Source organism: Dioscorea cayenensis, chromosome 7, assembly GCF_009730915.1.
Source record: "Dioscorea cayenensis subsp. rotundata cultivar TDr96_F1 chromosome 7, TDr96_F1_v2_PseudoChromosome.rev07_lg8_w22 25.fasta, whole genome shotgun sequence".
Taxonomy (NCBI): domain Eukaryota; kingdom Viridiplantae; phylum Streptophyta; class Magnoliopsida; order Dioscoreales; family Dioscoreaceae; genus Dioscorea; species Dioscorea cayenensis.
The window spans coordinates 28,706,054-28,734,000 of NC_052477.1; the positions used below are offsets into that span (position 1 = coordinate 28,706,054).

General features: G+C 34.2%; 2 protein-coding genes across 6 annotated transcripts; one reads left to right on the forward strand and one right to left on the reverse strand.

The window, feature by feature from the left end:
• Positions 1 to 6: 6 nt before the first annotated feature.
• Positions 7 to 22,553, reverse strand: LOC120264575 (rab3 GTPase-activating protein catalytic subunit). 5 transcript variants are annotated; one of them, XR_005537473.1, is made up of 23 exons: positions 22,432 to 22,553; positions 19,811 to 19,854; positions 19,621 to 19,684; positions 19,181 to 19,295; positions 19,017 to 19,084; positions 18,704 to 18,801; positions 16,403 to 16,574; positions 15,730 to 15,952; positions 14,149 to 14,275; positions 13,071 to 13,180; positions 12,889 to 12,981; positions 11,518 to 11,646; positions 11,244 to 11,377; positions 9,339 to 9,425; positions 9,130 to 9,203; positions 7,477 to 7,648; positions 7,325 to 7,396; positions 6,383 to 6,422; positions 4,802 to 5,073; positions 3,838 to 4,015; positions 3,307 to 3,518; positions 1,720 to 2,518; positions 7 to 140 (listed from the first exon to the last, which is right to left on the reverse strand). XR_005537473.1 is itself a non-coding variant. In XM_039272397.1 (22 exons), the coding sequence occupies exons 1-22, from the start codon at positions 22,480 to 22,482 to the stop codon at positions 2,222 to 2,224; spliced, it is 2,826 nt and encodes a 941-aa protein (XP_039128331.1). In that variant the 5' UTR covers positions 22,483 to 22,553; the 3' UTR covers positions 1,564 to 2,221. The 5 variants fall into 5 exon arrangements, 4 of the variants coding, with proteins under 4 accessions (XP_039128331.1, XP_039128330.1, XP_039128332.1 ...); XM_039272397.1 differs by lacking the exon at positions 7 to 140 and having other exon boundaries at positions 1,564 to 2,518; positions 19,017 to 19,078; XM_039272396.1 differs by lacking the exon at positions 7 to 140 and having other exon boundaries at positions 1,564 to 2,518.
• A 463-nt stretch (positions 22,554 to 23,016) lies between these two features.
• LOC120264284 (rhodanese-like domain-containing protein 7) lies at positions 23,017 to 26,255 on the forward strand. The gene is given in 6 exon segments (XM_039272082.1): positions 23,017 to 23,346; positions 23,348 to 23,401; positions 24,262 to 24,513; positions 24,626 to 24,724; positions 25,019 to 25,309; positions 25,705 to 26,255. Coding segments are annotated over 6 exon segments (1,365 nt in total). The 5' UTR covers positions 23,017 to 23,058; the 3' UTR covers positions 26,086 to 26,255.
• Positions 26,256 to 27,947: the final 1,692 nt, after the last annotated feature.

A 27,947-nucleotide genomic window follows, 5' to 3' on the forward strand; every position in this document is an offset into this window, starting at 1 on the left:
TAAATTCCAAACAAGCTCAATTCAATGCATACATGATAACATAACTATTCACTTTTGCATTCAAAAAAGTTGAAAGAAGAAGGATCTCTCTTTCCACAAAAGAAAGCAGTCTTGCATTGAAAAGAACTTGGTACCAATATCTGCTAACAAATAAATAAATATTTCAAACGATTGAGAATTTCCTTATCTTCCATTTACTTTGATTTTTCTAAAAAACCCTATAACAAATTTATCATTTTTATATTTTATAACAATAAGTTAATAGCCTGTTTCCATTGAAATTGAGGAGGTTCTTGCAAGGGAAAATACACCTAGAGGTTTATAAGATAAAAAAACAACCAAAAGAAAAGAATCAAGGCATCATTTACTGAAGTTTGTGGATTAGGTAATTAGGGTTCATGAGGGTGCTAAGTAGGTCACGTAGTAGTAGGCTTTTCAATTTCATGCATGCAGTGATCAGTGATGCTTAAAAAATTTTGATGGTGTTGTTGTAGTTACCACCAAATTTGTAAGCTAATGAAAGCATGAGAATCCAATGCCAGCATCCCTCCTAACTAACAATCAATCTTTGCACTATAAATTAACCACCTTTATCATATATATATATATGAGTTTTTCTTATATGTATTTCAAACAATGTGAGGCCCTACCATTAAGGATTTCATAAACAAAGCTAGCTAAGCAAGTGGTCATCTCACTATAAATAGAGGCTATAATACATGCCTACATACTTATTATTGAGTCTCAATTACAAAAGCAAGTTGTAGCATATATAACATCAACTTGTTCATGAGATAATGTTAAACTATTCAAACAATAATGTGTCATCCCATGATTGAGCCAAATTTTCCTCTTTCCACCATCCAAATCCTCCAAAAAAAATTTAAAAAAAAATGAAGCAAAATAATATTTGATCTATTCCTTACTCCCTAGTTTCATTCCCAAACACTTAGGGCACAATAGTTTAGATGAAAATTCTAGTCTAGATCAACTGCACTAAAGTTCAAACAGGCTGGATATTATTAGTAATTATTATTCCAAATGAGAGAGCCCAGGCTGCTTAAGCACTACTCAACAAATGAAAGAGACCTATCTCTTAATGTCCTGATAAAGCATGCTCAGGAGCAGTGCATGAGGTACATCCACCATCAGTAGTGGGGTTAAGTCCTAAGTTTATTATTATTTCTTTTAGGTTTCATCTTCTCTATTGATTGACATCCCCAGCCTGACTTGTATGGCAATAAATTAACTTGCAGTTCATCATAAATACTATAATGTATCTACTAGCCTATTCCTATGTTTCAATTGAATACATTGATCCATACCCAGTGGTCCATAGCCTCTAATTTAATATAGCCACATGAATTTTAAAAGCAAACTATCTACGTCAATGTGATTTTATCTGTAATTTCATATAGACTGCAGTAAAAATATCATTCTAGTGTTCAAAGTATCACAAAAAAGGCACCTAATCTGCTTGAAATGCCTTGACAAACATGGATCTGGTGAATTCAAATTACATCTCTAGTTGTCCTGCTTAAAAGTAGAAAAGACTAGCCTGAGTGAAGGGGATCAAAAACTATATGGTTCTCTCTTGAAGTTATCAAACAGTAAAGGAAGATGTTATGATTCCACATGAGGAAGCAAGTAATAGGAGGAGAAAGGATAAACTGTGCAGAAATATTTTACAATTGAAAACAAATTTAAGAACATACTGACCGAAAGAGTTATTGATCTCTTCTGACAATCCTACGACCATTATCCACGTGGGAGTGATCTTGATGGACCAAAAGATCACCTAAATTTGTATTTATAGACAGTTAAATCTGCAACAAAAGTTATCACGAGCATTCAGAGGGAAACACCTTTGAATATCGGCACCTTCATCCTGTTCTTCATCACCATTATGACTTGATCTCTAAGGAGGTGAACAGGCATTGTGGTTCCTCAAACCCATGTCAGAATTTAAGAAAGAACAATCTGCTGTCAAAAATGGCGAAACTGAACTCCTGCCCCAAAACATGATACATCATTTTCATCAATGGAATTGCTTCTGAAACAATAAATGATCAGAAGAATATGCTTGCTCAAAACAAATGGAGCCAATCAGCATTTGGCTTTTCCACATTCTGACAAAGCCCTCCATTCAAAAAAATCACATAATGTTAGTGTGAGCCAAGTGAAGAGATCACCATCTCACAAAAAACATGGGCAGATCTCCTTAATCCCATGAGGTCACAGAGAGTGCAACCTGAAGATCATTGGATGTTCCGCGGATGTACATTCGATGAGTCTCAATTTCTTCAGTGTGAGTCCAAGGAATGTTGCTTCCATAGTGACAATCACCAACTCTATGAGCAACTGAGAATATAATCTCCCTCAGGATTGGCTCATGGCCATTGAGAAGATTGCCCATGCTCAAAACTTTCCGCCATGATTGGTTGGCAGTGGGAGGGGGAAACAAATTGGCTACTACATCTCTCTCAAGCATACTAACTTGTTGCTTGTTGCTGAACTTCTGATTCAATAAAGACGAGAAACTCTAAGTGGACAAATGAATTTCACAGCCATTGTGTGTGTGTGTGTGTGGTATTCCTCCAGAAAACTTGTACATGAGAAATTTTCAAGATATAGCTTAAGACAAAGAACATGAAGACAGATTAATTCTATTTGATCCATGTATGCATAAGGTGCTCAAAATATTAACATGGTTAAAGGTCTGATGTGTGTGTGTGTGTGTGTGCGTGTGGTATTCCTCCAGCAAAATTGTACATGAGAAATTTTCAAAATTTAGGTTAAAACAAAGAACACGAAGACAGATTAATTCTAGATGATCCATGTATGCATAAGATTGCTCAAGATATTAATGTGGTTAAGGTCTGATGGCACAAGGGAACCATGAAGGAATGGAAAAAAAGGCATAAAATGCTACATTATGAATCACTAACTTCCAAGCCATATGATAGTATGAACTTGTTCCCAAATGAATACTCAGAAATTAGATCATGTTTTTTCTAGACATGGAAACTTCATTAGACCTTTCCAGAAAAATATTGAAATCAATCAAGTAGCCATCTGGTAGTGTGCCTTGACAAGCAAACTAAATTTGTCATCTTAGAGGAATCAGCACGTGAGGATATGCACCTAATTTCTTAAGGGAATCAGCCATCAGGATATTTTGTTTCAACTACCTATAAAATGAATTGGCCATGATTCAATCAGCAGGCAAGTTGTGTTACAAATGATCACAGAAATACTAAAGCAACATCAGAAGATTAGGATGGTACTCAGAAGTGTCAAGGATACCTTATCAAAGCAGATACTTGCTGAACTATTTCCCATTTTGGGAAGATAATAATTGAAATAATCATTGAAAATAGCTTCTGTAAGGCGTGGGGCATCTCTGAGTTTACGATGAAGGGAGGATACGAAGATTAGTAGTTTCTCAATGTTTTCAAAAACAAGACACAATCGTCTCAAATCTCCAATCAACTCATACTTGTCATGCGTACGGTTTGCTGCCAGAAAAGAGAAAAAGAAAAAGTTAAACCCCAGATGTTAAATTTCTGAACTATCTATTGAATGCTACATCATCCACTGCAACCTACAAGCTTGATAATGCAGTCAAAACATTATAGATAATAAAAATGTCATGAGTGTTTGAAAAGACGTGGTTCGAGAAAAATCACATAAGCCACTTCTTTGAGTCATTTAGATATAACTTGGCCAAATTGACATAGAACACAATGCAATATCTACAGAAGGCACAAAAAAAAAACATTTAATTGTGCCAGCTTAGACACAAAATTCAATAACACTACGGTCTATTCCACATACCTCGCAAAGGCCTCAATGAAGATGCCAGTGTGATATAAAGCTGGTTCAGTTTTGTTTTCATGAGTTGAAGATTACCAAATGAAGTTTGGTTAAGTGTGTCAGCAGATACTTTGAAGGCAGAGCAAACCATTTGTTCCAAAAGATGATGTGGTTGCAAAGTTTCCAGATAATGAAGCACCTGTGCATATAAAGCATCCAATGCATTACTATTTAAAAAAATTATAAAAGAAAAATTATGGTCTACACCACTTAGATCAAGGGGCACCTAAACATATGATTTATAATAATAATGAGCTGGATTCTTGAAAGACCAACAAGACAGATCTCTAACATGATGTCTGTTTTGGGATATAACAAGAGCCAGACATTGCACTTCTGCAACTCACATTGAGTTGTTCCACCTATGAGCTCTCAATGCAGGTATCAAAACATTCCTTTGCACATGGACAACCCCAAGCAAGATGCTATGGGTCAAACTTAGATACTCTAGATCCAGACAAAATGAACAAGAAAACAGGATTTCAATGTAATTTCTTTTGCTACATGTTTCGCATCAAATTTCCGCCAAAAGAGACAGAACACACAAAAATCTACATGAGGCGAAGACCAGAAGCAGAGCATATAAACAATCATGAAACTCTTCCTGCATACAATAGATGATGCTTTACCAAACTCCAAATTACTGCAGACTTTATTCTAGGGCTATTGAAAAACTAACACATCATGTTCTCCAAATTGGGAAATCATTTTCTAAAACATGAAAAAATTACTGAAGGCTTACTCTAGGGCTATCATATACCATCCAAGTTTAAATGCATTTTTGTAAGTGACCATTGGAAGTGTAACATCATGGTTTTCAAATTGATAAGTCATTTTTAAAAAACATGAAAAGAAAAATTACTGAAGCCTTAGTCTAAAATGCTAATGAGAAAAAACATAAAACATAATTGGGCAGTTGAAGTACCTTCTCCCCTTCTCTAATTGGATCAAAAAGAGGCTTCTGCTCAGAAGCCGGCAAAGCTGGAGAGTCATTCCAGATTTTCCGCCATGAGTTCCCATGTTCAGACATCCTTTGTGAAAGCTTTCCTCGAGGGGGCCAGTTGCATTGATCAGGGTCTTCCTTGTTACCAGTGGATCTGTCTTCAATTTCTTCACTCTCCCAGTCACCAGGTGAATGCCATCGAATAAAATCCTCAAAAACAGCATCTGGATTTGCTGCTTTAAATGCTGACATATCTGTTTCACATATTTAGAACTCAAGTCATGCAGAAACCCCTTCAAAGTAAAGATCAGAAAGGAATCCAATAACAATTCAAAAATAATTTATTTACAAAAGGAAAACACATCATTAGGAGATTAAGCTATGAAGCCAGAAAATGATGAAAGAAATCCAGTCTTTAAGAAAAACTAAATAAATCAGGTCAGTGCTGCATCTTCCAAGTACTTCAGCTCTATTATAACAATCACAAATACATGAACCTTGCACATAACGCAAAAACACTAGATATGGATGCCACATGATCAACTAGCTGAACCCAATACTTGAACCAAATATTTGATCAAACAACAACCAAGATAATTACATGCGGCAATGCCTTGATGTGGATGCAACTAAGCATATCAAACAGAAAATAAATAAATAAAATAATCAAGAGAGAACTGAGAGAAAGAAGGATAATGAAGGAGCCAACTATCCTTATAAACTTCACTTCAAACGGAGATAATAGGAAAGAGAAAGCCATAAGTAAAATCTAAAGGCAAAGAAACCCCAAGCAAAAGAATCAGACAATACCACCAGAACAATGCTACAAATCTAAGTGGCAACAAAGGAGCGATGAGTATTCATAGTTTAAACTTAAGTACACAATTGCTTCATAATTCACATTTTGAAGCCTTTGTATCTATATGAAAGGAAACAATGAAAGCATATACATGAAAGGAAAGAAACAGTCTGCAAAGTGTGTCGCCGTAATGACCACAAAAGGAAAATAATCATGATTTTCCATAATAAAAAACACTAAACATAACAAATCGAAAAAACCCCTTGCCTATCATGATCTCAGATACAAATTATTTCTTATATTACATTTCCCATTTATATTGGGGAGATATTTACCTGAGGAAAAATGGCACATGCATGGGGCTTGGGACACAATCATATATAGATAGAAGATATGGCAAGTGGATAGCATTGATAAAGTTGGGAGAGGAAGCACCAGAAACTTATCTAAATAAGAATGGAAGAACAACTTAATAGGCTTGTTACCTTTAATTTCATTATTATTAATTCCAACCACATATTCAGCACTATTCTTCTAGTTATATCTAATAATTAAGCTCAAGCATACATAAATGGCTGAGTACAGGTTAGAGAAAAATGAAATGTCAACTCCTATGCCAGAAGGAAAAGAGAACAAAAGCAAAACCAGTTCCATCAAATATTAGTTTATTTTGATAATAACTATTGACAGTTGAAGTATATAAAAAATGGTCAGGAATTTACTGAATTTACCAAATTTAAATGGAAGGGTTTCTCACATCTTACCAGAAGAGAGAATGTCTCTTTCCAATTGCCCGGAGGTGCTCTGCAATAATGAAATGCCATCATGTTTCTCAGCTGGTGTAAAAACTTACAAGATAGTAGTTGCAAGTGGAAGCATAAGCAAACACAAAGTCAAAAGATACATGGAAACATGATTGACAAATAAAGAAATGTATCATTGTCAAACTATGTAAACCATTAGTGATGACGAAAGAAAACTGTGCTTTTATTAAAAGCAGTAACCTCTGAATTGGAAGCATAAGCAACCACAAAGTCAAAAGATACATGGAACCATGATTGCCAATAAAGAAAGGTATCATTATCAAGGTACATAACCCATTAGCGACGATGAAAGAAAACTGTGCTTTTATTGAAATCAGTAACCTCTGAATTTCATAATATCTGCACCTAACTCCCACTTTGGCTCAAGCAATAAGGTAGCATTGGGATGTAGATAATGGACTACCAAATGAAATATTCATTTAAAAAAATGCATAACGGTGCTATTAGAGGAACTTTGATGCTAAACACTGCAAGTACCTTCAGCCTATGGGAACATAATATGTACTATTGGTGATCTCTATGTTCAAAATAAATCATTGTCAAACTTTGCAAATTAAGTTACTGCTATCAAAAGCACAATTTTTTTTGGTGCTTTACTTGCTGGCACATTAGCATAATAACTTCCAATGGCTATTTTAGGTAATATGAATGACGATAATACCATTAGACCTGAAGAAAGCAATATTCAGCTTTCACAGACAAAGACAAGTCAAAATAATGTAGGGCAACATAAGGTCCACTTAACTGTTGTCACTACAGCAATAGTCCATCAATACTGAACAGTTCACACAATACAACTTTCATGAAATAAATTGATTCAGTAAGTGAAAATTATGAAGACAAATTACAGACAAACAACATAATAAAGAACTAGGAACTTACAAATGCATCTCCACAAACTTCAGCAGCATGCAGTCTTTCTTCATGCATATCTTCTGTCATAACTGGTGCATCCTGCAAGTCAAAAGATAAGAGTCATCAAACAAGACGTTGCCCATTAACATCACTAACAAGGAAGATAGAAGATGCGAAACCTGTGTATATGGAGCATGCATTTTCTGAAATGAATGCAAAAGCATCATATTTCCTACAATACCGGAAGATCCCTTCCTGATTGGACATGATTTATGTGCATCTGGAGACGCCACTGCACACTCTGCATCCACAGTAAGGTTTCCAGTAGTCCCTTCTGAATCAGGACTGTCACTGAACAAATTTACAAGCATTTAACTGATGTCAGAAAAGTACGTATCAGACTGGACAAGGTCAGAATATATACTCAAACGAAGAGTATTGACATAGTGAACAAGCAGAAATTTTCACCTGCTAGTTTGAGACTTCAAATACTGTTAAGACAAGAAGTTTGTCTTGAAGGGAAATAAACTATTTCTAAGAGACACATTCTTCGCAACAACTTCCCAGTCCAACCCTCAAACATAACCACATTCAGAAAGTATCATTTGTGATTTCTTAAAAAGGAATTGTATACATTTTGCCATCTCAAAAAATAAGAGGAATTGGTTAGAGGCAGTTGCTACCTCTTGACTGTTCTTCACCCTTTCACACAGGGAAAAGGACATGTCTTGCACCAAATTAGCAACGCCATTCTTACTATTGAATTAAAGTTGCCTACTGACAACAAAGGGTAGAGAAAATATAGGAACATAATTAATCATATTCAACATAATTTAAAGGCTAGAACTATTGACTGTTCTTCACCCTTTCACACAGGGAAAAGGACATGTCTTGCACCAAATTAGCAACGCCATTCTAACTATTTAATTAAAGTTGCCTAATGACAACAAAGGGTCGAGAAAATATAGGAACACAATTAATCATATTCAGCATAATTTAAGGCTAGAACTATTAACCAAGTTTGTTTCATACAAAAATAATGTTTAAATATTGCAGTAAATATTATTTGAGTCATTCGAGGGCTACATTACTAAAGAGCAAAGTTTCACCAAAGCTTTCGAGACAATGTGAAGTTCCAAACACTTTAGGAATTAACAAAGCTGTTTGTGTGTGCCAAAAATTATTCAGATCCAAAAAACACTGATTGAGACTAGTCAAGGCCCTACACTTTGATCTGGAGAGCCTGTGAATAGGAGTTATGATCCCAACTGCAGCAGGCATACTTGATAGGCAAAAGAAACAAATGAAAATTACTTAAGGATGAGAATGAAGTGTTGATCAAGCGCACATTTATTCAAATGAGTTTTTATTCTAACAATATTCAACACAAGGAGGGAAATATACTGTTAAGTAAATTCATTTTATTTAGTTGTTAAGCTAAAGGCATGAATGTGAACAATATAGGTGATAGAAGGGTAACAAAGGTAAGTGAAACATACAAAATGAAAAAATGCATTAAATATACATTTTTGATGAAGGCTACAAGTAAGGGATACAATAAACAAAATCCTGATAAAACATAAATTGCATTAGACTTTCAAATGTCTAAAATTAATGTTTCAAAGGTTCTACAACAGGCAAAGGCAACTGTGATCTTTGGCACTACAATCAACAAGATCAGGTAAACAACAGAGCAGAGTGAACAAGATTAAAAATTAAGAGAGAGAGAGAGAGATCATCTTTGGCCTCTCTGGTGCTTTTCTAGACTCAAATCTGATCTTAAACTAAACATGAAAATAGAAAATTGAAAACCTTTAATGAGCTTACTTTACCTATCGAATTCATCTACCATACTCTCATTCTGCGGCAAATCCAAAATTTCATTTCTATCAAATTCAGCAAGACCCTGTATAATTAGATTAGAGGACAAAAGAGTGGTCAGTGGTGACATAATATTGAATTAATCATATGGTAAACAAATCAAACAAATCCTCACAGATCTAAAGAAAAAATAATGAGGTCAAAGAATAACAATTATCACCTTGTCATCAGAACTTTGGCCTGTGATTTCAACAGAGGTGTGGTTCTCATGATTAAGCAAATTCTTCTTCTTGATGCATATGGCAAGCTGAAGAAGCAAAAAAACATAAAAATAGAAAATAAATAATAAAAATAATAAAAATAAACTTTTCCAATAATGCTAAAGAAGAGTTCTACGAAAAGGTATGACAATGCAAACAAAACTGATAACTTTAATGCAAAGACAATTAAGTTCACCAAGAAGACCTAATATCTGCTTTACATATGTAATCCTGAAATTTATCAGCAGAACCAGCATTATTATAATTTATGATACCTAAAATGGAGGTTAACCATTTACATGGTTCCTATCCTACTAGATTTTCATGAGTAATATTTCACTAAAGATTCACAAAAGTGTTTTCAAGCAACTGCACTTTTTAAATGGTCATTTCAGCATGATAATGATTTCAAGTTCTACAGGGATGCATTCTTAAGTGACTGCATATGAAATCTAAGAACCTCGGACATGTGTGAGTGCTCATTAAAACAGGCTTAAAACCATTAAATCAGTGTTATTAAAAGCACAAAAAGCACCCGCTTAAGCGCCCAAGTGAGGCGAGACTATAGCGCCTCATAACCCTCTAGCCGAGACACCATCAAAGAAGCACTACCTAAGCAGGGCACTTCAGCCTAGGCACAAGGCAAAAAAAGAAAAAAGAAAAGAAAAGCGTTGCTTTTATAAGTTTTATCACTTTTTATCTCTCTTAAATGCTTTTCGGAAATTATATTATAGAGTAATAAATGCTTTTTAGTAAGTATAAACAATTAACAATTATACTTGGAAAGTGTAACAATTAAGAACGGAGGTTTTCTATTTTTTTTAAAAACAAATTAAGGCAACTTTTTGAAAATATGGAGAAACTTTTTAGGAGAGAATATAACACGGAAAGATATTTATATAAGAGAAAAACTAAAGGAAAACTTGAGAGATTTTATGTGAAAGATAAGGAAGTTTAATTGGGAAGGAGTTCTACATTCAAAACCAATTCATGCATATGTTCACTAGATCAAGAGTGAGATCAATAGACAATGGCTCAAGCTCTAGTTCTAGAGCAAGAATTATGAAACAATTTAATTCATATGAATTGGATGAAAAAAATTGAGGATTATAAATCCAGTGATGAGGAAAACAATAGCCTAGATGATGAGGAAGATGGCCTAATGGAGTTAGACAATGATTAGACTAGAATTAAGATTCTAAATTAGGTCTTGCATACTCTTTTGTGGTTTTATGTTTATATTTTTATTTGGATCTTCAATATTTTAGTAGATTATTATTATATTAATTTAAGTTTAATCTTATGCAATTTTAATGTTTTTTTTTCTATATTTTACTTTTTTTAAAAATGATATTTCATGTCGCTCAGGTGAGCACCTCAGTCGGTGCTTAGTACCTCAGGCGATTTACACTCTCATTGCTTCAAGGGCGGCTAACACTTTTAATTACACTTGATCTTCAGACTTGAGAACCCAATGCAAAAACAATTATATTCACATTGTGCAATAATATTTAGCAATTAGTCAACCAAAAAGAACAGGAATACATTCTGTGTATCATCACAGAAAAAAGCATTTCTCATCAAGTTCACCATAGATACCATTCAGACTACAAAACTTGGTTTGAAAAGTTGTGTCCTAATTGAATCAGTCAAACAATGCAACCCACCCCATAACATTTAGCCAAGAGGAGCCACGGGCCCACATCACAAGAAATATGACTATTTAGGTGATTACAAGCTAGAAACACCATGTCATGTAGCATATGTATTCCAAATTTCAAGAGAGTAGTCAACATTGCATACGAAAGATGTAGAAAGGTCAGATACCAAGAGATGAACATTTCATCAGAAAGGTGTAAAAGTACCAAATGAAGTTTTTGATGTATCAGACAAGAAGACAAGTCAATATCCAAATCAGATGGCATCCTCGGCAGTGGCTGAGACTCCTCCCAGCACCAACGAACTTCTCTGACAAATTCAATCCAGAGTGTTGCTATTGCTAAAACCAACAAAAACGTAAAATTGGCTTTATGAATATATGGGAAATGGCATGGTATCATGCCCAAGATAGAACATAATATTGAGCATGGACAATAAACAGAAATTGAGAAAAAAAATTGAGTTGTGAGACATACGAACCACGAACATTGCAGTTGCCAAACCAAAGTGACTGCAAGCAGAATTGCGCAAAAAGTGATTCCAGTGGAGCACCTTTGATAGCTCGAGAATTCTTACTTTCAAGATCTAAACTACTTGAAATTTGAGCACCTGTAGTGATAATATATTTAATCGGTATTGCACTAGGCACAAAAGAAAGGGAAAAACAGTTGTGTATATATATTTTTCTTAAATGAAATTACCATCAAAGAAAATGTTCTACAAGTATAACAGACTTACTTGAGTCTACTTTCTGTATTCTTCTTTTCCATTCACACCTATTTAGGCCAACCCTGGACAGCAATGCAGGATACTAAAACTGCTCTCTAAAAGTGTATCAAAGTTATTCTTAGCTTGCCACAATATTATTTATAGATGAGATTATTTCCCATTATCACATAATATCCTTCCACACTCTACATGAAAGATGTTGACAAGGGTAAAATTGTTTGACAATGAATTCATATATCCTCAAATAAAACAACTTGAACACTTCCTCTAATACAATTATTTTTCTTAAATTGTATCAAAGTTATTCTTAGCTTGCCACAATATTATTTATAGATGAGATTATTTCCCATTATCATGTAATATCCTTCCAGATTCTACACGAAAGATGTTGACAAGATTAAAATTGTTTGACAATGTATTCATATATCCTCAAATAAAACAACTTGAACACTTCCTCTAATACAATTATTTGTAACATTATCCCTAACTTCCTGAATGTCTACATCACATTTACGGATTTACCAACTCAAAAGGAATGAAACATTAGAAGAGCATGGAGCAATGATTGAAGTCATTCAAATCTGTTACTCAGCTATCCTCATAATTGGCCAAATAATGTAAGGAAAATGATTAACACAAGACATCACATGAAGGGGCTGCATTCCATATATAATCAAAAAGTATGTGTCATTCAACTTCAGCAATGATTGTAAGTGTAGGGTTATACACAAGGAATAGAATTTCTAAGGTCAAGAACAAATTAAATATCAGTCCCCCTCATGCAGGTTAATGCTTATTTGATTAAGTGACCAACCTAACCTCATCACTATATTTTACATCTAAATGGCATTCTAGATGTCCATAGGCCAAAGCTAGAAATTTTCATTCAATTATGTGGTCAACATAACCACCAGGTGAAATTATACCGCTACACATTAAAAAGAGTCACTATTCAACATCAATTTGGTTAGTCAATTGACATTAGCAATTTTAAATGTAAAAAAGCAGAATATATTCCCTCAATTCAAATATTTCACAAGTGACGATCACAAAAATAAATAAATAAATAAAGTAAACAGAGATAAAAAACCATAGAACCCAATAAATAATATCCCACAATACCATCGTGAAAAAGCTCTTTAAGAACACGATCCCGAACTGTTGGAGGAGGTATAACAACAGCAGGGTTCGAATTGTCAGAACCAATGTTTTCAGCTGTCTAACAGGCAGACACAAAACATTAGCTAAATATATCTTCTAGCTATTTCATTTAAATGCTAATCTAAAATGATAGATTTGCTAACCTGAAACAAAATCTTCCAAAAACTTGGCATCAAAAGACCTTTCCAAGGCACCAACTAGAAGTCGTAGTTGAGAGGCAAATCCAATAAACTTTCCATCAGAATCATCAATCCTAAGACATGCCAGTTAGGACACAATCCAAGAACAAAGATATGTCAAAATATCCAGTAAACAGACATTGTGGAATTTTGTTAGCTAAAAATGGGACAGGCAAAAGATATAGGCCATTAAAGGTCCAGTAAACAACCCACAAGACAAACATCTTGAGGAGATAAAACCTACAGAATAGATGGATACAGGTCAGATTTCATTCTCCAAAATAACAGGTTTTGGCATCATCGGAGTTTGGATATAGAATATCAGGTTAATCGCCACAAAAGGGCAAATGCTTCGAAGACAGACAAAGAATGGTTATTGAAACAAAGAAAAAGCTAGAATAAATGATCTTTTACTATTGTATGCAGAACATAATACACCCAAGATAGCAAAGCATGTCATCAATGACCATCAACATAGACAAAGGGACTAAATTATGCACTGAAGAATGAAATTGGAGAAAGACCAAGGCATCAACAAATTGAGAAGCAGCATGTCCATATTGCTTAAGAAAATATATGTATCCCTGAATAACATTGATGTAGTGATGATGATCATTCGTGAAGACTGAATTTCAATAAAAATAACATGAAACACCTTCACAACAAATTCCATCAAAAGTCTAACAGAAAAGGGTAAACTTATTGGCAGGAAATAATTTTGTTACGACTCTGAGGCAATGACAAATGTGAGGCAACTATGACCGCCAGCAACACAGACCAAGTTGGCCGCAAGACATTATTATAGTCTCATCGAAAAGCTTGTTAGACAACACGAGAAAAGAATGTAGAGTTAAAAGTAAGGAAAATAATATATTCAACACTTGGGAAACAAACAATGAAGAATAGACGATAAGGATTACTATTCAGACAGACATAAAAAGAAGGTTGCAAGTCAACAGCAATATAAACTCACGTATATCCTCAATATATGTAAGTTCTTGGTCATGCTTGAAACAGAAGTTTAAGTTGATCTATATCTTACATGTTCGGCGAAATAAGAGGGTAGAGACTCCACTTCTCAGCATCAAATGATGAAGCATTTTCTAATTCTGCCATCTCCATGGAGCTCTCACATGTATTCCTTGGCCAAATGGTGATCAACTCAAAGCCTATAACAAAAAGATCAATAACTTTTTTTGGGCTAATTCTAAAGTGAAGCAAAAGTTACACTAAAAGAAAAACATATTATGGGATAGATTAGAAAACAAAATAGGCAGTCAAATAATTGAACACACACACACACACACACACACACTCTTTCCCATGTAAAGGCTCTAATGTTCCTTCACCTTTTGCAATAACAGTTTCTACAAGAAAAGGTTGCACCATTTTGATAATAATAGGTTTGCCTTCATAAATTTACCAAGGGTCATGAGACACATTCAATGATTTCTCATGCCTTTGCACAGTGACCATCTTAATGCATTCTCAAACATTTGTTAAGACCAACCTCATAATCATCAAAGTTCTTTAACAACTGAGAGAAAAGAGTATGTTTGGTTGGAAAAAAAAAAGTTAGTTTTCTCTTTTTTGTTTCCTAAACAATACTTTTAAAATATTAAAAATAAGTTAAAATGAAAAAAGATTAGTCAAATTGAGGAAAAAATAAAAGAAAATAAATAAGAAACTGGAAGTGTAGAACGGGATAATCAACACTAGAAAGATGATATAGAAAACAGGGAATATGAGAACAACAGATCACATTGTAATCAAATGCACCTACAAATACAATCCTTCATCTTCCTCCTTATATCCCATGATACATCCACAACTACTATCTTCTTATCCCTTTTCATACCCCCAAAATAATGATTTTTAAATTATTGTTTGGCCTTTCAATGCTCCTCTAGACTGATTTTATCTTTTACCCTTATATCTCATGGGCCAACTACATCCAACTACCAATATCTTCTTGCCACTCTGATACCTGCTTTATGATGATTCTTAAATTGAAGCTTTGGCCTTCAAATGCTACATCTAGAAGAACATAAAATCGCTCTTAATAAGTATTAGATATGTCGAGTACCTAGAAATAAATATTATGAGTTTATTTGCCCATAGGTTCACAATAGAGAAAACAAAATCAACAGAAACCAAGGCAATAAATGCTGATACAAGGAAACATAAAAAAATTCAAGTTATAGAAACCTAAGGTAGAAACTAATGATTTTGTATTTATTTACTATAAACTGTAGAGGAGATTGCAACAAAAAACGGATGCATGTCAAAAGAGTAGAAATCCATCATAAGATGTTTGAACTAAATAAAAATCTAAGTATGAGACCACAGGTTGAAATCTTCTTTGTTGATTGTCTAAGTTTGTAACCTAAATACAATTTGAGTTCTTCAATTACCAAACGAAATGAATACATTATAAATCAAACTAAATTATCACCTTGATAGATTAGAGAGATGAATGAAGTTCATTTAACAATAAATAACTAAAAATTGATTAAGACTTGTAAGAAGAAAAGTTGAGAAGTTATAGAAACTAAAAGAAATGCATCAAAAGAATGTAATTAAAAATTAATATAAGAGATGTCATACCAGCAATAAGGATTACCTTTAATGGGGTCCTCAGCAGAATACCACTCTGCCCAAGGGCAATCATCATCCCATTGAACTTTAATACGATCATAACCATCATTCACTTCTTCTGATTCTTTAACTTCAGCTTCCACGTTCTCTAAAACATCTTCTTCGTCATCATCAAATGGAGGCGTTCTATATGTCAACTTCATTCCAAAGCTTACTTTAAAATAGTTCATTGGATAATCAAAAGAGGCCTGCAAAGAAAACAATACAATTTTCAGAATACAGAAGGAAACCCATACTTTACATTGCACAAATTTCCATTGAATAATATGATAATTTGATTAGATTTAGCAATAATCTAGTAAATTTTCCAAATAATATAATTCAATAAAATTTTCAAAAAAAAAAAAGATTGTGTTGAGAATATAATGTGGCATGCTTAACCTCCACTTTCCTCCATAGTTCATCTTATGATTAAACAACAGAAAGCCTTGTAGATAATAATCTGTTCGATGTGCTACAGATACATGTGCATACATGAATCTGCCCCCTCCACCCCCCTTCCTCTTGAAACATGGCACAGGAATTTTAATTGGTATTTTCCAATCAGTATAAAGTGGTATTCTAACCTTGTAGGCATTGACATGATCTTGAAGACATTATAAGTTCTGGTGTCAAGTGACAAGGATGGAAGGACTCACAAATTTCGCAACAAATAACTCATAAAGCCCTTCCATATGCATAAGCCTTACAGGCACCTGGCTACCAATTCTGTCTGCATCAAACCTTCGAGTAAAAATTGTCCCTGTGCTTTGTATGCCAATGTACGCTTTGCGGGAAGGATCATGAACTGGAACAAATGCAGGCCAATTACTGCAAAGCCACAATTAAGTAAATAACATTCATTCAGTCCAGAAAGTTGGAAGATTAACTATTTCACATTCTTATGAAAATTTATAGCAGGCCATACCAATGATAAATGAAAGCAATAACCAGTACCACGAGATAAGGAATTACAAAGAACTCACTTAATGCTGATGAGAAGCATAAAAAAAAGGAACCCCTAAAAAAAGAATTTGAAAGAGAACTAACAGAAAAATAACTCCCAGTTCAACAATTTCCTTTATAATAATCAAAATCTGAAGATTTAGACATACAAGGTACAAATAAATGGACGTGGCAACCAAAAATGGACACCCACAAGGAGCAAGCTTCATAGCACCATACCATTTAGAAGACTTGGCAAGACAAATTGACAAAATGATACACAAGATAAATAACATGGGGACATGAGTACTGTTTTTTTTATTAGAGAACATCGTTATCTGTAAAACATAACTGAACACACAAAGAACACCTAAGCTAATATAACAGAATCTATCATTAATACAACAAAATTCTAGTTGTTATTCTAATAGGAAGCTATTAATTAGATAGTTAAAATGCAACACCAAATATATTGCTACCTACAACACTCTTGTCAATTAGGTAGAAAAGAAGAGACCCACACACCTAAGAAAATGAAAGAGAGGCAGATTGAATAACCACTACCAACTTCTTTCTAGATGACACTAAAACAAGGAAGCTCCGAGCAGCATAAGCATCTACAAATTCTATTCTAAGTCAATATATGTTTTTAGTTCCCATGGTCAATCGGCTATATAATAACAGAAAATGTTCACCGCGAGCAAGTGTTGGTACATGATAATCTCTAATTGTACTAAGCATTGCTCACTTTCTTACAGTATGTGATCAATGACCGAATACTGTTTTTCTTTTGTGTTGGCATACATAAGTCTGTAATGGGTATTTTCACATTACATGCATATAAAAATATAAATACTCATCATTTTCAGAACCGGGTGAAAAAGTAAAAAATGGATTGAAGTTTTAGGCCAATACAAGGATCAAAGGAAACCATCCCTTTAAAGAAATTCACAAAATTGATTGGCAAATAACTTCCCAATTAACGTTCCTCCTTGGTAAAATATTTATGGCAGGAATATTTTAGCTAAACAAATCATGCAAAACAGGTAGAAATAAACACGAAGAAAATAATTGTCATTTGATAAGCCATACAATACCAGCAGCAAATAAGATGTATGCATAAAGAAAACACTAAATACATGCAAAAGGCATAATTGGACAAGGGAACTAGTCTATAAAGGCGCTAAATGCAATATATATATTCACATAAAGAAAACAGTTAATACACACAATAGGCATAATTGGAAAAAGGAACTAGTCTATAAAGGCGCTAAATGCTATATATATATGCAAAGCAGTGAAGCAACACATTGAAATATCCATGTATGCGCTCACCTGTATGATTGTAAGTGATATTCACATATTGTGTTAAGAAAATTTTTTATATATTACCGAAAATATAAAAATAAAATAAAATTTAGAAATTTCTAATAAATTGTAAAACTAAGGAAATAAAAGTTAGGTGAAAAAATATTTGGTTGCGCTGATGCTCAATATAGGGCTCATATAAGTTTCTATAAGGATATTTTAGCCATTCACACAAACAAACATAAACTCTCCTTCCAGTTAACCAACAAAAATTTCCCAGGTAATAAGCAATTAAAACAAAATTGATAGCAAGCATCATGTTCTCAACAATGAAGTGTAAAATACAAAACACAAGGCTCAAAAATGACTTATACAATACAAAACAAAAGGCTCAATTATCAGTATGGAGGTTTATTCAAACAAAAATAGAGTCAGATCACTATCGCAAACTCTCAACTACACAAGCTGGCCAAATATTACCATCTGAGGTTCAAGCCTAATATTATTACTGTATATAATATGCAATATGGTCCCAAAATGACCACTTCTCCCCACATCAACAGCATTTTGAACAATATGGAAAACCATAGATAGAAGGTACTTGTAATTAACCTATGATCAGCATGATGGTAACATGCGAACAGTTCCCTGTTTGACAAAGATATTATTCTTAAAATAGATGTCATAAACTTTACAATTCAGCTAACCTTCCACAATTTGATAAAGCAATTGCTACAGCACTTAAAAGTTTGCTTGATTCAGGTGAGTCAAGAACCACCCCACTGGCGCTTAAGGGTGCAATAACCTGATGAACCATGTGAAACCAACATCAGCAATTTAAAATATATCTAGGAAAGGTGTAAGCAATGAGAAGGATTAGTTGTTGTAAGAAGGGATAGTAAAGGCAAGTAAAATTTGCGTGTTGTGGACAGTAGACAGACAGGAACAATCCAACAAATATACTTCAAAAATTGGCACATCAAAGATGGAAAAGTAATACACAAACCACAGAACATGTACCAGAAATTCATTTACACCAAATGATTGTTGAATGTTATGCAAGTTGTCAACCCATTCAGTAGCTTGCCCTGCAATCTTTAGTTTCAGATGTCAAAAGGAAAATGAAACTTATTTCTACCCTCACTTTGGTAGATATAAACATATAAATGTAAGTAGAGCTTTACCATCTTTATTAATCATAAAGTAGAACTCCAAGCAGTAATCTTTACCACCATATTTCAGTTCAGATTTAACCTTGTACAAGTTCTTTGGATGATCTAAACATTCAGCACCTTTGTCCTACAATTAAGAAACAAGTTCCATTGACATGAAAGTATGATGTCATAGTTGTTAAGGGTGAAACAAGATGAGAACAAGAACAGCTCTCTATAAGCATCAGACATATCCCCAAGATATAAGGAAGAGACATACAAACACCAAATGTCATCGAGGTTGTCAGAAGAAAGATGATGAAAAGGAAAGAGTCATCATATATATATATATATATATATATATTATAAATGTATATACATGACCCAAATTTTACATATAATTGCAAGATTAAAATGATGAAGAACTGCATGAAAAGAATAGTTGCAGAAATAACAATCTCATTAGAACATACCACCAAATTCTTTGGGCCATCAAAGAGCCATAATCGACAAACAGCCTCTATTTCAGATATGAATCTAGCAAAATAGAACATTATGTGAAATTATTTCATTAATTCTGATTTTATTAATGACCAAAGAAGACATGCTCAAAGGTCCAAGTAAAATTTTGTGCCCAAATTTACTTTAAAATAAATAAATTACCTTTCCCATGAAGATGCAATAGTGAAGTCATCAAAGCCCTCAAACTGTAGAGAGCAACAGAACCACCAGTTAGAATACCCAAACAAATAAAATGCATAAATATGGTTCCCAAGCCTTGACTGAATATGAGCTTTTCAAAACAGCTTAATATAATTTCACACCTTCACATGAACAAAATATAATTCATGCAAACTAATATGTTAAAAATGAGGAGAAAATTCAAAGAAGATCAAGGCTAGTCTAAACCAATCATTGTGTTCAATCAAATCAATTAACTCTAATAGGCACAACTATAATGTACATGATGAACAAAATAAAATCATGCTAAAAACCAAGACAAGGCTTGATGGAGCGAAAGTCCTAATATAAGAACACAAGTAAAAGAGTTGCAAGTAACAATTAAAATATGATGAAAATTAGGAACTTAACCATCACATGTTCCATTTAGGTGCAATAAGAAAAGATTAGAAACCGTATAAACCAGTTATAGTCTGTCTCTACTATCTATGCTTCCAAAGGATTAGACCAACACGAATACTATATCAAAAATATATGAGTAAACATCAGATGAAGGAAATTTGATCCGCAAATGCAACTATATTATAGACTTATAGTAGGTAGGACATTTCTAAGCACCAATCGTTAACATCATACACATGCAACTCAAAAAACAAATTTTGCACCATATTACAAACAAATCTATATCAATGCCAAAAGGACACCAATCATAACTTTGAACAAGTGCCATACAAGAGAATCAACAAATTCATGAACATACAACAAAAATATTTTTCGTTCTTTGACAACTTTAAGGTGTCATATTAAGCAATTTACAACATAAATATAATTCAATTCCCAAAAAGATACTACACATAATTTATAATCATAGTTCATAAAAATTCTTAAACATAACCTTTACATTCAAATTACATATTTCTAATATCATGTACTCAAGATAGCTTCCATTACAAGAACCTGACATAGCCCAATATCCCTATATATAAATGACCAACAAAACACATAAACATGAACCCAAATGAGAAATGAGCCTCAACAAATATTAATAGTAAAAAAAAAAACACAATTCCAAGTGGTGAAAACATAAAAAATTGGAAGCATAAAATGTTGCTTAAAAATAATCAATTCATTTCAAAATCATACATTTCTACAATCATCTAATCAAAACAAATCCCACAAGGACCTCCATTATTTCAATATATAAACCACAAATTGCCTACTTTCTTACATTGTACAACCATAAATCAATCAAAAAGGCTTATAAATTCAAGATACGTGGGCATTAAATCCTGAACAAATAATACTAACAGTGAAATCTAAGAAAATCTTCGTTCATAAGAATATTAAATATAAAACTTGGATTTAAAATTACACAATTTTACAATCATGCAATCAATAAAACTCCCACAATTTTGACTAGCTAATCATACAACTTTCTCACTTTCATACTTCATCCAGCGAGAAATCAAAGAAAAAATACATAAAACTTTGAATTCACGGGAACTAGTTTCTTCAACAAACAACAATAATGAAAACAAAACGTTAACAATATTAAGAATATCCTTAGATCTTACAATTTTGAAATATAAATCTTTGCATTAAAACTTTAAAAGACACTTGACACCATGCAACCAACAAAGCCAACTCTTATCTTGAGTAATCAATCACATAGAAATAAATTAGAGAAGTAGACCATAAAACTCCAAATTGAAGGTAATTTACACACCTCGTCAAATACTAATTCTGAAAATAAAAAAATTGACACAAATTAGGAATCTTGATATAATGTGCATGATCTCTAACCAATTGGCTTTCTAATCCAGTAAAGAACCAAATGCTCGGTTACCATAAATATGATAAATTATCATATTTTGAATCTGACACAATCTCACAGTTATTTAAACGAAATCAACACCAAAACTTACAAAATAAGCTGTAACCTTCATCTGAAATTTGTGAAAGAAAATTAATGAGATGAAAAGAATGGAAAATTTCAAGCTAAACAAGGAAATAATTCTAATCACAGCGCCCGTGCACACACACATTTCTAAGGAACTCCAGTATTTAAAAATTATAATTGTTTCTTGAAAAAATAAGAAATGACTGAAAATAAGCCATGACAAGAAGACAAAGATGAACCTCTTCTCGGGTTCTACCGTTCTACTTCTACTCTTCGTCTCTTCCTTTCCAGATCATTAAAGAGACGGGTAATTAGATACTGTAATTGAGAAATATCTGAAGTAACAAATTTTGCTAGGGTTCCATCATCCAAAAACGAAGACTCAGAAAAGTAAAAATAACAAAAAAGGAAGAGAGACAACTCACAGGATTTTCTCTCTCTATCTTGATTCTAACCAAGATTCAAAAATGAACAACTAGATCAAATTCCAAAAGAAATCAAGAAAAAGATTCCAATAGAGAAAAAGCGAAGAGAGAACGAAGACACACATCAAGACCTCTTCTAGGGTTTCATCAACCTCCTCCGTTTCAACCTCAGCGAGAATGTCACAAAATGCATCAAAAATTCTCAGAAAACCAACCAAAAAAAAAATCCTAGAACAAAAGACGTAAAGATTGAAATCAAAAGAAATAGAAAGAGAGACCTCTTCGTCCTCCCCCTCGTCTTCTCCTCCTCTGGCGATCGAAGACGCCATTAACCGGAGCTCGAGAGTGACGTTGATCTCAATAGAAGAACAGGAATGAGAGAGAGAGAGAGAGAGAGAGAGAGAGAGAGTGGGCTGGGCCTATATAGAGCCGTAATATGAATGATAATTGGGCCAGACTGGTTTCTAAACGCGTGGGCCGAACGCAATGTAGCCGTTACGTGGTTTATTATGTAGCCCATAAGATAAAAAAAAATGGTTGGGCCGAAGAGGCCCATAAGAACTTTCTATTTGGACATTTTTATAAGACAACCCCTAACAAATGGTAAAATTATTTGCTATATCACTCGTTCTTTTATGCTTATTTTACATTTCACCCCTTTAACAACTTTTAATGCTTAATTTGTTTTTCCTTTTGTTTATAACTTTATAACAAATTTACTTATAATATATATATTATTAGATTCAAGGTATATTATTTATTTATTTATTTATTTTTTAATTTGGAGAATGTAATTTTTTTCCAAGCATCAATAATTCAATATGTATATTTTTTTTCACTAAAGCCCATACAAAGAAATAATTTTCATTTTTCAAGCCTGGGAACCAAATCCTCGGTCACTCTCAATGCTGCTTTCTGCGCCGGCTCTACGCTTCGCCAACTGCACACGCGCGGCGGCAGCGGCGGCGACATCGACGGCGTTGTGGCTGCTTTGCCGGAACCCTAACCCTTGCCGCCCAACAATGGAAGCCGTCTCCCCGAAATCTCTGATCGCCGGACTCTCAAACCCTAGGCCGCTCCTCTGGAATCCTCTGCTTTCGCAGAGCGCCGAACCGAAGGGAATCTGCTCGGCTGCCGAGCAGAGTGACGTGAGCTCGGCTCTTGTCGTTGTTTCATTTTATAAGTTCGCGGATTTTCCCGGACCATGCCGTGATGCGGATGCCCTTGAAAGATCTTTGCGAGGAACTGGTGAGAAGTGAAAACTTTGCATTTCGTTTATCTTGTTGTTCTTCTTGTCTTGTTTCTAGATTGCATGCTTGCATTTATTGATATGCTTGAGAAATGACGATTGATTTGGCGTAGTTTGGCAACTCTATTTCAAGGATTTTGCTTTGTTTGATTGTTTATTTGTATTTTTGTCATGTTTATGAAAGGCTGTACTTTTAAGACATTAGTGATTGCTTGTCTATCTTTTTGTTCTTTCTATCAGAATGTTTGTTTGCATATAATTGATATATTTTGGATGTTGAGAAATGTTGCTATAATTTTTGTATTATTTTACTAGTTTGCAACTCTTTTTCTCCATGTATATGAAAAGTCTGTACTTTTAAGACATCAGCGATAGCTCGTTTATCTTTTTGATCTTACTGTTAGAATACTTGTTCATTAATTGATATGTTGTTGTTTTGGATGTTGAAAACTGTTGCTCTCAATGTTTATTTATTGACCAGATATGTATATTGATTTGCAATTATTTTATCATGTGTGCGAAACATTGTAATCCGTGAACTTCTTTGTTCTTCTTGTTCTTAGTGTTAGAATAGTTTTTTATATGAGTTGATTTTGTTGGTTTGGGTGTTGAAAATGTGCTTCTATTTAGCGTAATAAGGAAGATTGAAATTCTATTTCAAGGATCTTGCTTTGTCGTTCTTGCTAATTTTTAGGTTGGATTTGTTTACTGATATGCAAGATTTCTATCTTTGATATCTACAAAAGGCTGTACTTGGAAGGCATTAGTGATATATAGGTTAGATTCGACATAGAGCTAATTTGGATATTTACAACTACTAATATATGTAATATGCTTCTCACTACCTGATCCTCTTCAGCGTGTTTCAGGAGGAATCATTCTTGCACCGGAGGGGATCAATGGTAGCATTTGTGGAACTCCAGAATCAGTGGAGAAAGTTCTTGAATTTATTCAAAGTGATGACCGTCTTAGAGGGCTTAGACTTGTGGAGTCTCCTGTCAGTCCTGAGGATGAGGCAATCCATCATGGACATACAAGCCATTCCCCTGTTGGAGCTGGGGAAGATGCTCCATTTCGATGGGATCATGTTCGAGTCAAGTTGAAGAAAGAGGTATCATCGGCTAATGAACATTGGCTAATAAAACATGTGATAGTTCAATTCTCTTGAAGTTGCCAATTGAGTTCAATTAATTGTCTACATTTGACTTTATGTGGGTTGGCAGATAGTGACTTTTGGAGATCCAAGCATAAGGCCTACTGAAAGAGTTGGGAAATATGTCAGCCCGAATGACTGGAACACTTTGATAAGTGATCCTGATACAGTGAGTGGTTTTATGCTCCAGCATGCAATAATCACCACAAAATTTCTGGTGTTCAATTTTACCTTTCTGTTTCTTATGCTGTGGATGTGGTGGCCATGACTTGCAAAAAGAGCAAATGCATAACAAATTACTTCATGGATAAATTAGACCTTGATAACTTCTACCTGTAAACGTATTGTTTAGCATGTGATGAATTTGTTTGTGGTTTTTAAAATTTTTTTTTTTTTTTTATGGGTAACTTGTCTAATATTTTCTTCTTTTCTTAGAAATTTGTTGGTTCTAATGCGTGAGTAGGTGGTAATTGATGTTCGCAACACATATGAAACCCGAATAGGGAAGTTCAAAGGAGCTGTTGATCCATGCACTACTGCATTTAGGGAGTTCCCGGCGTGGGTTGATGATCAGTTTCAGCTTGCTGAATTAGAGGAGCAGATTGTTAACAAGGCTGATAGCCCAAAAGCTGGGAGCAAAGAGCAAAATAAGATTGAAGAAGCTGGGAAACTTCCACGTGGTGCAATGTATTGCACTGGTGGCATCAGATGTGAGAAGGCTTCTAGCTTTCTCCTAAGCAAAGGGTTTGAAGAGGTTTGTTTTCTGAGATAGTACAGTTGCTCTTTAGAGACCTGAATGTTATGTGTTTGTGAATATATAGTCTCCATAGGAGAGCATACATTGGACTACTCCCTATCTTATATATTTCACATCTCTGATTCCAATCTTTGAAAACCTTTGATAAAATTTTCACTTCATATTAACGGTTTGCAATAGTTGTTCCGTGTATGTGATTTTCCTTTCCTTTTATGTGAAAGTGACATAGAAAATTCTCTACATTCAGTTGATCATATGTTTAAAATGAACATAAATTTTTTCAATTGCTCTTGTTTGAACAAAAATATTGATTGGGCTGATCATCATGCGTCTCCAGTTGATAGCTGGCATGCTAATGTGACTCTTGTACATTGTTGTAAATTTCTTACCAGGTGTACCATTTAGAAGGTGGGATTCTTAAATACCTCGAAGAAGTTCCAAAAGCCGAGAGCCTGTGGGAAGGTGAGTGCTTTGTGTTTGACAAGCGGGTTTCTGTCGAACATGGACTGACTCAAGGAAACTTTAAGCTCTGTTATGGGTGTAAACAACCGGTGAGTGACGAGGATATGGAAGCTCCAGAATGGGAATTCGGTGTTTCTTGCCCGTACTGTTTTTCCACCAAATCTGAAGAGGAGAAAGATAGGGCAAGAGCTCGGCAGAAGCAGTTTGAAGCATGGGGTGTCATCGGCGGACCTGATAAAGGCCGACGAAAACCTGCTGAACTTCAGAAGGGCACTGACGAAGAGGCAAGGCAGCCTAATAGTTCAATTTAGCCATTTACTGAATCAATCAAAATTTTGTTGTTGTATTCTGTTATAAACCCTAGTTTCTTAGCATCAAATTGTTAAAATTTCTAGGTTATTTTCATTGCTTTTATATACAAACATAATTGATCTTGATTGCTTGATGAGTATTAATCAAATCAGCAGAAATGTTTTTTTCCCTTGGAGCTGCACATCATTGTGTTCTAATGTTTTTTCTTGTTTTATCAGTGAAAATCAATTTGTTTATATTTTTTTAAATTCATTTTTACAGGGTACAAAAAGAAAAAAATGGTTTTGAAAAATGGATGAAAATACAAGTTTGAACTTTTAGAAGGGTTTACATGTAAAGTTTGAATTATAAATATAAGCAAAACATAGGGGGTAGACTGTAAAAATTCCCCATTTTCTTTTCGCTCTCTTTCTTTTGATCTAGAAATTCCTGGAAAGAAACAAAAAAGAATTCCATCTAGGGTTTGCATCTTTGCATTGCTCGATCGAGAGAGACGATAATGGCGATCGGATCTGCAGCGGCGTCTGGGCCTTTCAAGTTCCTCCGCCCGAGGATTCGCCCCCAGTCAACGGACATCACCGCTGCGGCTACCTGGGGCGTTGCCGCGGTCACCACCGCCCTTTGGCTCGTCCAGGTTCAGTGACCATCTTCTTTCCCTGCTTTTCATCGAGATCTAGCTTTTTAGCAATTTTTTTTCTTGAATTTATGTTTGATTTTTCATGTTGTTCATGGGTTTTGTCTATGATTTGTCTTCCTGTTCTTATTCTGTGAAATTCTTCGTTCTATTACATCGGTGTTTTTGCTTTTAGATTGAACTTTTTTTTAAAAAGAAAAAAAAAACTGGTTTGTCTATCTTGTAGGATTTATCTTGCCTTAATAACTTTGGAAAACTTGGAAGGTTGAATTCATGTGATTTGCTTGTTAATATAATTTAAAAAGGAGGCACCTTTGTCGTCAAGATTTATAGAAAGATATATTGGAGTAGAGCTGCAAGTTTATAGGAATTGTAGACTGTTTTGGTAGTGACATTGAAATTGGAACATAACTTGCACTGTTGACCACTATGTTGCTCTGAATTAACAGGGGTTAATGATATATTGGATCAAGTTTCATGATCATAGTGATGGCTAGATTGATAGATTCCATTGTTGTGAGGCTGTGGTACAATTTATGGATCATATTGGCAATTTATTATAACATCTTGAGATTGAGATGATTTATGAACTAATGTCGTTACCGGTTAGAATGTTGGGAAGTTAAGAAAAAAAATACTCAAATGATAGGCATGGCTGAGATGATGAGAATGTTGAGATGGATGCCAGACATTATTGGGAAGGATCGATTAAGGAATGAATTTATTTGAAATAGGTTGAAAGTGGTTCCTATTACTGGCAAGTTAAAGAGAAAATCACTTAATTTGGTATGAACATGTCTTTAGACGACTAGCAGATGCCCCCATAAGAAAAGTGGAAACTCTTTTGGTGGAGGGTCATAGAAAAAAAAGGAGGTTGACATCAAAGGTGTTTAAAAAAAAATTTATGAAATAATATGGTCTATCTAGCTTTTTAATCGTTGATATAGCAACATAAAAGGGAAAAATCCATGTAGCTGACTTTAAATAATTGGGATTAGCAGCTAGTTCACCACTTAGAAGATTTATCATCCAATTCCCCAGTTTGAAGAGGACTGTAATCCATTAGCTGACCTTAAAAATTTTATAGTTGCCAACGCAACTAGATCCTCTTTCTCGAGATTGTTTATTTACATTGTTTAAAGACGAATTCATGGGGTAGTAATTTTGTTGGTGTTTTTAGTATATCAAATGAGCCATGGTGCAGTAGCATGGTTTCTTAAAATTTCA

Excerpts from the sequence above, each read along its gene's own strand:
- LOC120264575 (XM_039272396.1), bottom strand. The coding sequence starts at position 22,482 with ATGGCGTCTTCGATCGCCAGAGGAGGAGAAGACGAGGGGGAGGACGAA. Across the intron at positions 19,085-19,180 it reads CTTTATGATTAATAAAGATG|GGCAAGCTACTGAATGGGTT; the intron begins GTAAAGCTCTAC and ends TAAAGATTGCAG. Across the intron at positions 7,397-7,476 it reads TGCATGCTCCATATACACAG|GATGCACCAGTTATGACAGA; the intron begins GTTTCGCATCTT and ends TTTGACTTGCAG.